The 12,734-nt window shown below is 38.0% G+C and overlaps 2 protein-coding genes across 6 annotated transcripts in view; one reads left to right on the top strand and one right to left on the bottom strand.

The window, feature by feature from the left end:
- The window catches only part of PPM1E (protein phosphatase, Mg2+/Mn2+ dependent 1E), a 123,619-nt gene that overhangs the window by 7,568 nt on the left and 103,317 nt on the right, over positions 1–12,734 (bottom strand). The window contains exons 3-6 of the mRNA XM_039885766.1: positions 9,490–9,689; positions 6,246–6,434; positions 3,751–3,894; positions 3,436–3,529 (exon numbers count right to left, since the gene is read on the bottom strand). Of these exons, the coding sequence (XP_039741700.1) occupies positions 3,436–3,529; positions 3,751–3,894; positions 6,246–6,434; positions 9,490–9,689 (627 nt within the window). The remainder of the gene's footprint in view (positions 1–3,435; positions 3,530–3,750; positions 3,895–6,245; positions 6,435–9,489; positions 9,690–12,734) is intronic.
- The window catches only part of TRIM37 (tripartite motif containing 37), a 154,681-nt gene that overhangs the window by 114,020 nt on the left and 27,927 nt on the right, over positions 1–12,734 (top strand). The window lies entirely within an intron of this gene.

The raw sequence follows: 12,734 nt of genomic DNA, 5'->3' as shown, positions 1-12,734 counted from the left end.
TAAAAGGCTACTGCAACTGTTAGTTTAGAACAGAACATACAAAGATTTGCACAGAGAAAACGCTGCCAAAATTCTGGCTTTTCACCTGCTCTACTGTTGGATGTCAAATTCATGACATTTCGCCCCCAAATTCGGTAGGAGGGCATGATTATCCATTTCATGGAAGAAATGGCAACATCCTTTTGTCTTCAGCCTCCTCTCTCCATATGCTAGGAAACATATCATGCTTCTGTCAACTTTGGATCATAAATCTGAAGGGCTCCTGGGGAGAAACATTTTAAAAGCTTTTCATTTTTAAAGCTTTAAGTGTCATTTTTTCCTAAGTAGACTTGAACTCTGCTTAGGAATTTCTCTTGTCCCTATTTAGCCACCTATTTTATTCCATGAGTTTTCTAGGACTCTGGCTTCTTTCTCATCTTCCATTTCTCTTCTGCGTGCTCTCTTTTAATCCTACAAACATGGTCTGATCTAAAATCTCATCCTAAAAACAGTAAAAGCAACCCTTTCCCAAATCAGCTTTTCCCTCAAGTTCACCACACTATTTCCCTTCACCAGATTGTCTAAGAAACCAAATCTACACATGCTCCTTGATGCTATTGCTCATTTCCTCCACCTGCTTGTTTTCTGGTTTTTCCACCTACTAATCCAAAACATTTCTCTCAAATGTTACTAACTGTAGTAAGTCCTCACTTAACGTTAATAGGTTCTGCAACTTTGAATGAAATGACTTACAACGAAACCAGTTTACCCTTGGCTAACTGATAGAAAAAAGTTAAGCTCCTACAGTATCTCATCAGTGTTATAATGAAAATGATGTTGAACAAAACATTATTTAAGGACTTGCTGTATTTCCTATTTTCAAAATTCCAGGTCTTTTTTTTAACCCACTTCAAACTGGACCTCTGCAGCACTTGACTGCCTACTTACTCCTAGAAACCTTTCCCTAGCATCTGTGATGCCTACCTCTGGAACTGTGATCCCTTCTGGGTTTTCTTTGCTGGCCTCTTAAAAACAACACTAACAATTACTGCGTGCTAAGACTGGCAGGCAGGGTTCTAAGTGTGGGGAGTGTATTATACCATTAAATACAAAAATCCCATGAGTTAGGTGCTGTTACTATTCACACTTTATAAAGGAACAGACAGACACAGAAGTTATGTAAATTTCCCAAGGCCCAAAACCTGTAGAGTGGCAGATCCAAGATAGAAACCTAGAAAGCATGACTTCATTATGATATTCTACCTTAAATAAAGAGTCTCATCCTTGGTCTCTCCCTTAATACTACATATTCTTCCTGGGCAATGTCATCCATGCCTGTAGTTTCAATTAATAATGTATGTGTCACTTCACGGGTTGCTAATATTATTGCCAAAATGGAATGAATTCCCAAATCTCTCTCTCCAATTCAGAAGTGTGCTAAGCTCCAGATCTTTATTTCCAACTACATATAAATGATCTCTTTCAAGACATCTCACAGGTACCTGGACTATAAAGTATGTCCAAAATGAACTCATTACTGCCCTCCTCCCCACCACACCCCAAGTTTCTGCTGCTTTGTTACAATATGCTTTATCATCATCTCAGTCACACAAGTGAGAAAGCTAGAAGTCACCTTTCCTCTTCCCCCACAAACTCATTTCTGTCTCATCAATTCATGCCTTCTTCTGTATCCCGTTTTAGCTGTCCTCATCTCTGTAACAAACTGTATCCGCAGCCTCCTGAATGATCTCTCATCTAGGCTTTCTACTCTAGTCTGTCTTCCATACCATCATTACAAATATCTCATAAATACAAACCTGATCCTGTGGGTCCCTCTGCTTATTCACCTGGTAAAACCCAGACTGTTTAGCCCCTTCACAATCTGACACCAACACTGACGTCTTACCACTCCCACCGTCTGCCCTGGCTTCCTGTACTTCTTGCTGTTCCTAAAACACAACCTGCTCTTTCAGACGCCCATGTGTTTGTGTTCCCCCTCTGTCTGTAATTGCCTTCCCTGAACACTGTCCTCCACAGCCAACTCAAAAGTCACTTCCTCTGAAGTCTGCCTTATTCTCTCTTAGACTGCCACTTACTCAAGGACATTCTTCCTCTGCTTTAGATTCCCCTTGTGTTATATTTTTAGAAACAAGAAAAAGCAAGTATCCGCTAGTAAAGTTGGTTTTATAATAGGCATTAAAGATATCGCTCAGTGCTCCCACAAAGACAGGAAGATCAAGAGGAAGAAGTCTTTGGTTGCAGTTGTCAAAAGTAATTCTATATGGGGTTATGTTTTAGAAATGAGAAGTTTCTTCCATTTGGCCTTATTCCAGAGTTCCTAATAACTCCCTCAGTCATCAGGTAAAGGCAACTTTCAGTTTTTCAGGAGGCACTTGCTGAATTTTTTTTCTCTCTCTCCACTTTCCGCTGCCCACATTTGGGCCACTTCACAGCTTGCCAGCACCTTCCCAAAGAGTGGGAGGAACTCAGCGTGGTGAAGCGGAATCGGTCCTTTGAGATTTTGTTAATGTTCTGGAACTGTTTGGTGATGATAAGCAAAATTTGGGGATTAGATGTACATTTCATTTATCCATGTTATCCCTATTTTTTTAGGAAGCAGTGACTAAGCACTGCAGTATATATGCATATCATTTATATAGACACACACATTAATTTGTTCCTTTAAAAAAAAAACACAGAAAATGAAGCTAAACCATGAAGCCTAAAATAATAAACCGAGGTGCCAAGATGAAACAAAGACAAACAGGACTATAGCTCAATTCTTTGAACTTATACCCTTGCATTTTGTCCAATCAACTTAGCTGTTTACTCTGTAAGTTTTAGAGTTGTGGTTTTTTTTGTTTGTTTGTTTGGGGGTTTTTTTGCTGACTTTCTGCTGCCTTTGAAGAATTTAAGTCCCTGGAAGCAGATTCTTTGAAACCCCAGGGTTATCTGGTAATTACTATATTCCTCATATAGAAAATAATTTTTATCTAAAAGCAGTGTTTTTCCTATAGATTTGTTCTCTGTTGTTTATGTTATTTTAAAATCCATTGAAAAAATTTAAAGCTTTAAGCAAGGTAAAATATGAGGGGAACCTTCCATTCTCATACAGAATATAAAAAGCTAACGTGACCCAAAATGGAATGAGGATCACTGTGGTGTTAAGCAACTTTGTATACCAAAGATTGAAGGCTTCCATTTTTTTAAAAAAGGATAGAAACTAGTAAGTTCTGCATTTCTTAATATAGTTCCTTTTTAATAATGGAATTTAAGTATATAAATGAGTAGGTTAATTAAATCAAAAGAGGCATCATCCAACTGTTATTTTAAACAATAATAAGCGCACTGATAATATAAATGATCGTCTCAGGATCCCTTATATCAGAGTTAATATAAGACAATGAGCCAGAAGAGAACAGTTTAGAGAAACAAAAATTAATTGGCTTTTCCTACCAATGGCTCTGGAGACCGATAGACTTCCATTCACCCTCCAGGCACCAAACCAGACTACACAACCTCCAAGGGCCTCAATTCGCTGCTTTTCATCCTAAACAGCAATGCAATAGAAAGAAGCAAATAATTAGATTCAGGATTTAGTCATCTACCTTAACAGTAAACAATATATATAATACTTATCAGCTTCCTGGAAAGGTTCTCTATTTCTCCTTTGGAAGGTAGGCATGGTTGCTGAGATCACGGTGATAATTATAGCAATTAAGTGGGTCTTAATAACTAGAAAACTGCCTTTGTTGGACAGACCATACTTACCTCTCTGTCCGGTTTGTGTGGCTTCATTAGTTCAACAGCTTGGCCCTTTCTCACAAGCATAACCTGGGAGTCACCCACCCAGGCTACATGTAGCATGTTGCCTCTGATAAAAGTCACCACTCCTGTGGTCCCACATCTTAAGCTCTGAAAATCGTTTAAATAAAACTAGAGTCAGTAAAAATAAATAGATATCAAATTCTCATTGAGAAACAATAGTTGACACAGATATTTCGGTTGGGAGTTAGACAATATATTAACTCAGTTTCACAAAAAGCAATTCCTACTCATTCAAATTTCTCATTTTTATGTGCATGAATGTATGTGTGCACACACAGACCCACTGGATCTGTGATATGCAAGGCAAGGATGATTATTAATTCCATTTTATATATAAGTAGAAAACTATGGTAGGTTATACGAATTGTCCAAGGGCACAAAAGAGAAATACAATTCTTTTCTTCCTAGTCCAGTGATGAATCCATTATATCAACCCTAAGAGTAAAGATTACCATATTCAGGTCTGGCTCTTTTGTTACTGACCTCCTGTATGTTTAGGGAGAAAGTCCTAGCTCTGGATAGTAAGATAGGAGCCAAGAGATAACTTGTGTTCCCTGGAGTGCTAAGATGCTTATACCTTAAACAAACAAACAAACAAACAAACCCTCTACAATAATTTTAGGGGCCTTTGCTTTTTGTAATGTTGCAAAGAGAACCAACAGCCCGGAATTTCACTGCAGTAGCTCAGTACCACTGTACTGAAGGTCTTGATACTACTATACTAAAATGACATCTCTCCATTTGACATGAGTCACCGCCAAATGAACATGACTTTTCTGTTACTAAGGACTTGGCCTAAATTAGAACCAATGCGTCAAGGGTGGTAAAAGGCCCCTTGTAGCCAATGAGAAAAACAACTTCTCATTTTCCCTATTTAGGGAAAGTTTGTTATAAATCCTCACCCACCAATAAAATGTCTTCCCACACACACTGTTCAAAGACTCAGCCCCCTGGAACACATGATAAAGACACTTGAGTGCATATGCCCTGGAGAGAACAGGAGGCAGGGCTGCTTCACAACAGGAATAGCTACTTTCTTCCCAGCAGTTAGCAGCACATGGAAGCACAAGAAGGAGAAACGTAACTGCTGAAACAAACCTAAATTATTCAAGAGAACTATTGGCAGGACTAAGAGACACTAGGGTCACGGGCAAAGTAAATGTGAACAAGGTCAGAAAAAAAAAACCAAAAACCCATAATTTTTGAGGACACAGAGGAAAAGGGATAGAACAGAGGATGAAGAAGATGACAAGTGACTCGGTTTTCACGCTGGTGATTACAGAGCACCTCTCAGGGGCCAGGTCTTGTCCTCCGTCAGAAGGATGACAGCCAGCAGCTCCAAGGCAGACAGCCAAGCAGTGCTGGCCCTCCAGAGATGGAAGGGCTGAAGTCAACAGCTGTATGTTGATTTCTAGCCCCACCTTATATGTAGACCTTAGTGGTTACTGCTGTTGGATTTGCATATTAATCTAAACCTGGGGTCCTGGTGGGGAACTACAGAATATTTCTCTTACTACCAAATAGTTCTGAATTATTGTTTCATGAATTCTAAGCCCCACTACTGCTGTAAAGCATAACTCTGAGATGAAAGAAATGGATTAAAATGATTACCCTGTTCTCTCCAAGTCAGTTTCAAAGAGAGTTAATGTTTAAGTTGTAGGGCAGGAGTCTTATTTTCTGTGTATATATAATTCTAAAATTACTTTTAAAAATTAAAAATTATTCTCTTTCCATTGGCTCCCAGTTAGAAATGCATAGAGCACTATACTTAATTATGTAATAACCAATATCCATAATTAGATTAATTTGATTAAAATTTTTACTTCTAGATCTTAATATAGAGCCCCTGTCATTCATTCAGAGTAAAAACCTTAAGTCTGATTAACCTTAAGAAATTAGGACACGAGCTCTGACTTTTCTTCCTGTTAAGAGAAAATCAGTTCAAGGATCATCTAAGGATTCACTCTCTCCAAGCAAATTTTCCCTCAAGAGATACATAACAAAACACTGCCAACCCATTTAGAACCAAATGTATGGGAGTAATCCAGCTTCTGTTTCTTTTTTAGACCATTTTTAATCACCATATCCAGATTTTATCAGCAAAAGTCTGCTTAGAGAAATGGTCCTGGTATGAACCTGACAGGCAGTGGTGAAGGAGGATAAATTCACCTGCCATATCCAGCAATGGATTGCCTTTCCAGAAAATTATAGCTTGGGAGTTTCTATACAGTACATCATAACACCCCCACTAAACTCTTCCTGGAGAGAGAATTAGAACTACAACAGAATCCAGTACTGTGGGTCAAGAATACATTTTGGGAGAGAACTTTAAATAATGCCTGCGCCAAAAGAGAAAATCCAAAATAGCCCTTTAACCACAGACCAAGGTGAGCTCGGCTAGTGCATTCATGGCTAGAATTTAGGAGGAAACGGCATACCTCCCTGGCTGCTTTCTGCACAAACCGCTCATCGGTGACCCGGAAGGCCCGGCACAGGGCCTCAGCAGGGTCGTGGGGGAACATCTCCTGGCGTACTAAGTTAACGTGCAGGTGAATGGAGGCATAAATGGCAGCATCCACTCCTCCATGGCCATCAAACACTGCAAAGTAAGCTTGTTCTTCCTGGTCCTGTCAACAGAAACAGTTAAGGGAGTTGGGTATAGCATGGTTCAAGTGCGCCAACCCCCTGCACCGCTGCCCATCCTCCTCCACTGCATTTGTCACCCAGATAACGAGACTAAATGTTTCCCTTTTCTGACATGCCTGATCAACTGCTAAAATACCTGCACTATTAGGGCATCTGTGTTCGCACACCAGAACACTGGAACACATCATGCCCAATTAGCTCGGGCTGAAGCGCCCTCTCTGCGAAGTTGCTGTCTTGTGCCATGGAAACCGCCCACATACATTTGCTTCAGAACTGCTGCTACCGTTTTGAGGGGAGGGGGAGAAAAGAAATGATGAGGAATTGAATAAAAGCCCTTCTGGATTGAGAATTTTTTCCAAAAAGTATTTTAAATTAGAAACTGAGATCGATAGGAAACAATTGGCCTCCCAGCACAAGGCCATTTATGTTAGGTTGTTTAAAATACAAAGGGATAATGAAAACGTACACATACTTCTATAATATCTCCTTCATAAATCATTCATGGTCACATCGAATTCTGACCATAAATAACATAGCCTAAACTGGTTAGCCAAATTTGAACCATATCAGATGTCCACATGCCCTATAACCACTTTACCTTGTCCCTTAATCCAAGATTTAGCTTCCTATTTCCCTTGCCCACCCACTGCTTCAAGTGCTAAAAACACTGCCAGAGGGCAGTCTTCCAAACCTGTGCTTTGTCCTGACAAAGGAAGCCTAGTCACAAGATCACATTAAAACGGTTAAGTAGTTTGCTTCTTCATCTTCGGCTCAAGTGTTTAAATCTCAGATCCTACCCCCTCGGGAGATCTATAACTCACTGAACTCTGAGTCCTGGACTCCCTTTAGGAAACAGTATGTATTGACCTTTCGTCTGTAAGTCTTTGACATTCCTTGAGCGCTAGCAGCTTGGATGAGTCCAGGTCCTGTCATTCAAAGTAAATCACATAATTTTCTTGTGCTTGCTTTCTCATCTGTTAGGGGAGGGATGAGGTGCTGCCTCATGGGGATTGGGAAGGAGTACTAAAACAACAGGTATATTTGCTCTGAAAAAGTTCTTTTAAAGGGTAGACATTTACAAAATTACCGCATATAAATATCCACAGAGTAATGATAGCACCCAAATATTATGAAATCTATATCTAATACAGATATCACAACTAGTTAATTTAGCAATTTAATCAACACCATCTATAATGCCATCGAAGATTAACTGATTAAACAGAATTATCTAGGAAAAAACTCCTGACATGTAGAATTGCTACCTATACTGTAGTCCTCATTTTTAAACAATTGGCAGGAATAAGGGTAAAATTGAAAAACAGCATATACAAGCAGTTTTTACATGATGAATGAGTTGTGGGATTATCACAAAAGCGGGGGCAATAATAACTTTATGGGGCCATGAGAATATAACTAAACAATGTGAGATCGGTAGGGAGATTTCTTAATACCGCCTCAGAAGAAACAAAAGGGAGCCAAATGGATCTCTTTAAATAATTAGTATAGCTTTTTAACAAAAATACTGATATTCTCCCCGTATGTATGTTTGGACTAATAATAAAGAAGTGGAAAGTAAATCTATAATCCCACCATCCACAGATAACTAGTCTTTTTCTATACATATACATTTTTAAATAAAATTAGGATCATATATAGAATTTTATATCCTGCTTTTTGTCATTTATCATGTCATTAGCATTTCCCCCATGGCATTAAGTATTACTTGAAGGCATAACTTTAAATGGACATGTACTATACATCTTATGAGCATATCAGTTTTCCCTATATGTAATGATTTAGATCATTTCCAATTTTTTTATCGACAATGTTGTATTAAACATTAATGTCAAACAAAACATGTACGTAAGACTTTTCTGCATTTCTGTACCTGTAATATAAAAATTAAAAGTGAAATTACCAGATCAAGGGGTGTGAAAATTTACAAGGTTCTACGTATGTGTTGTCAAATTGCCATCAAAGCCTGTTTCACTATAGCAAGGTGCTCCTTTCTGAGTTAGGAGTTTGGACTGATTTCGAGGCAAAATGAAAACCAAGTCAACAAAAAGCAATCACGCTCTCAAAACTGAGTATAATCTTCAAGTAAGTGTAGTGATATAAGCATTGTTTATCACATAACAGCCTTTCGGGTTATGCATGCTTGGGCATGGAAACAAAGACATCACCTGATCTATCTTTGTAACATGAGCTCCAACTACCAACCCGCCATCACTGCTTATCAGACCTTGACAGTCAGCTAAAATTTAAATTTAGTTGCTACAAGAAGGAAATATTGTGCTTTGTAGAAATTATTGCATTGTAATTTCTAAGTTACGGACTTGAGTGAAGAGGCAAGTGACAGGCAAAAGAAACAACCTACCTCTGTTTGCATTAGCATAATACATTTAATAGGAAGAAAAGAGGAAGATAGGAAAATGGTTATTAAGTTGACAAGGCTCATATGATCCATTTTGTCAGTCACAGAGATTCATGAAATGCAATCCCAGCTACTTTCCTATTTCAGAAACCAAGATTTAAAAAGAAAACCACATGAAATCAGAACACTATCTCGGTCTCATTCTGTGTGTTTGTGTTTCTTTACCAGCATACTAATGCGGGAACTTAATAAACTTGATAGATTATACTATCAAAATAGTTTCCTTTAAAAAAAAAAAAACACCAGCTTTACTGAGATATAAGTTTCCATTTTTTGCTTGTATGTTTACAGAATAGCTCTGGAAGGTTACACAAGAAACTGGTAATTCCCTTGCCTTCATGGAGGGGAATCGAGAAACAACGATGAGAGACTTGATTTTCCAATTCTGAGCCATGTGAATGCATTATCTATTCAAAATAACATAAACTAGCTCCTTTTCTATTGTCCAATGAGAGCAGGCTTGTGCCACTTTGCCCTCAGTCTATTCTAACCTATCAGAGATACTATTATATTAGAAGTTCTGTTAGAAAAGAGGACCATGAATGAAGATGTCTGTTTTGTTTTTTAAATCTCATTGACTCTTCAGAAGTGGCCTTTACCTCTAGGTTGAAGAGCATATTAAAGTCGGGAATGCAGACATGTTTGTCCTCCATTTTCCTGCGCATGTTTTTGATGGCGTGGATTGATGTCTCATAATAGAGCTGGGGTCTCCTGCGGAGAGGGAAGTCTTTCACCCAGCTGCAGCAAATCTCGTGTAGTTTGCTGAAGACGGAGCGGGCCAATTTCACTGTCTCAATCTCTGAAAGAAACACAGAAAAACCCCCAATGAAGAGCCTTGTAAAAACTGCTTTTCACTTGCCTGATTGGTAAAGACAGAAGTAGGTCACATTAGTCAAGCTCCTCCTTAATACAAGAAATTCCCCTTTCTCAAGAGAAATGTTGCTTCTGAAGAGAGAAAACGACAACCTTTCTAGTAGAAAATCATCAGCCAGCAGTTGCCACTGAGATAATCCTTATGTTGTAAGGAGAAAAACCTCTGGTCAGGGCTGGATCTCTTCCTAGGCTGGATTTATTCTTGCCTGTGAAGGGCTCAGGCCACTGCTATCTAGTTCAGAGCACTGGTTCCCTTTTCCTTGGCTGCCACGCCAAACCCCACATGTGCTTAGATGAATGACTGAAATATGAACAGTGGTTATCCAGCTAATTGGAATATGAAAAGCCTATGGAAACAGATTATTTATTTACAAACTACAGGAATAAGAATAATAAGAATTACCATTTGTCTTTGTCTCGCTTTCTTCTTAACCCACTTCCTTTACCTCCTCCCAGTTCCCCGACTTTTCTCTCCTGTAACTGTTCGTAATTCAGAACTAAATTACATATTTCTGTTATTTGATGTATTTTTAATCAAAGTTTTAGGCAATAGCTTAAATAGTTGAACAGATGAGTTAAGAATTTTATATATCTCTAAGGAAAAAGAACTTAAATTTCTGTTTATATGTGTGTACCCTGGATAGAAAAAAAGATAGCAATCAGAAGATTCTTTACCCTAGACTATTAAGTCTGCTACTTGACCTATTAAGTGGAGTAGGCTAGCTGACCGCTGAGGCTAACTTGCATCACTCAAGGATGGACAGACATGAAAGCCTTTTAAGCAACACTGAATATAGTATTGACCGGATTGATTATCTCTACTCAAGTTGCAGCTACTGAAATAACCAAGAGGAGATTACGTTTTCTCAAGCCAGTATTTTAGAGGTTCCTCCTACATCTCAGGTAAAAAAAATTTCAGAATTCTCTCACTCTTTTTTTACTTTACTAAATCAGATATAGTTTGACAGCCTGAAAATAATGGGAGCCAGATGGGAAATGCCTCCTCTGATCTAGAACACAAATCTCAAAGAAGAGAGACTACCTGTTCTAGAATGCACTGGGAACTTAGCTTCTTGTTTGATATTCCTCGCCCTGCCATTGCCTTAATCTGTGACTACATTTACCTGTTTCCTTATTCAAAATTCTCTTTTAAATGACTGTGTTTAGAAATAAGATCTCAAGGTTCTTGTTCTCATTAACATAATACAGGGTGGTAAACCATGTTTTGTGGCTTGGTCCCCTTGACATTTTTATGTAACTGAAAATCAAGGGTATATGTGAAAAAATTTCAAAAAGCAAATAAAACCTGAGGAGGTGTGTATAAGAGGAAAAACTGAGGCCAATAGAAAACTCAACATTTTGACTGTTTTGAGCAACTCCTATATATTTTTTTAAGCACCAGTTGCCAGAGACGCTCTTTCAGCCAACAATTATCTGTATGCATCACTCCAACCCATAAGGTCTCTGTAGCAATACAGTCCCTGGATCTGCATTTGACAGTCACAACAGAGGACTGCAAAAACAAGTGAATTGAGAAACTTCGGGGGAGAATGGGATGGGGTGGAACAAATAATTGATACTAACTATCAGGATGGCTTCCAGATTCCCAGATAATCATTTGAACCATTATGTCATTCTTTGGTTTGTATATTACTCTTATTATATAGACCTGGACTATCCAACAAGGTAGCTTCCTAGCTACATGTGGCTATTTAAATTGAATAAAATTTAAAGTTCAGTTTTTGGGGGGTCACATTAGCTATATTTCAAGTGCTCAATAAATACATATGTCCAGTGGCTACAATACTGGAAAACAGGTAGAGAACATTTCTGTCACTGTGCTATCTATTGGACAGTGCTGGTGTAGACAGATTAACTTGGTTAGGGGAAATAATACCAGCTTCCACTAATATTTAGTAAACCACTAGATGTGTCCTTCCCCATCCCAGTTTCTCCTTCCCTTATGTTCCCATTACACTTTGTTCACACCATCTATTATATAACAATTTTGTAACAATAGATAACGTTTTGGGGGTATTTTCTACATTCTATATCTCGCAAACAAGTAAAGCCATTCTCAATCCCAGGTATACCTGACTCTAACACCCATGCTCTACATTTCCTAAATTAGATGGCAGGTAGAGACTGTTTCTTAATTTTCCTTCATTAGTCATAGTACAGTACCTAGCAGACAGCAGGTTTCATTAGATGTTTACTGAATAAATGAATATGCAAACCTATATAAATTAATCCCTAAAATATTAAAATATATGCTTCTTGATCATCTATTCTGCTTCACTGATCTCTCCATCTATATCTAGAATGGTGCCATTCTTTTAAAATTACTGTAACTTTATACATAATATCAGGAGGACCAGTTTTCCTATTATTTTTAATTTTAAAAGATGTCACTTTAACATGTTTATCCTTCTAGATGAACTTTCTAATTATTGTGCCAAGTTTTAGGGGGGAAATTGGTTGTCATTGTGTTTCAGGTAACATTGAATTTATAGAGTAATTAAAAAAAAAATGACACTTTTTTCATACTGAGTCTTATCCAGGAACAAGTTACATAGTCGAATTTAAATCCTTTTTATATTGCTCAGTAGAGTTTTTTTTAACACAGGCCCTTCATATTTCTTAATGAATTTTATTCCTAGTTATTTTATTTTTATTTGGCATTTTGAGTCAGAACTTTGCTTTAATGTGTTACCTGCCACTTAGCAAACATTCCTCTTTCTACCAGGAACATTCCTTCTTTACTCTCAGTTCATGTGTATCTAGGGGTAAAAACATGTAATTCAAGTCTATCCAATAAAGGAATCACATCCCTCTGGCCATAGTGATTGGTTCAGAAATGGAAAATAATCCCAGCTGGGCTGATTAGAGTAAATCTGTGACTTATGTTAAGAGCAACTGAGTAAAGTTACTCTTATTTTGCTTCTTGATTTGAACCTGGGCAGACGAAGAC

Source organism: Pteropus medius, unplaced genomic scaffold, assembly GCF_902729225.1.
Source record: "Pteropus medius unplaced genomic scaffold, Ma_sr-lr_union100, whole genome shotgun sequence".
Lineage (NCBI taxonomy): Eukaryota > Metazoa > Chordata > Mammalia > Chiroptera > Pteropodidae > Pteropus > Pteropus medius.
The sequence above is the reverse complement of the archived record's forward strand: the minus strand, read 5'-3'. Positions and strand labels throughout refer to the sequence as shown.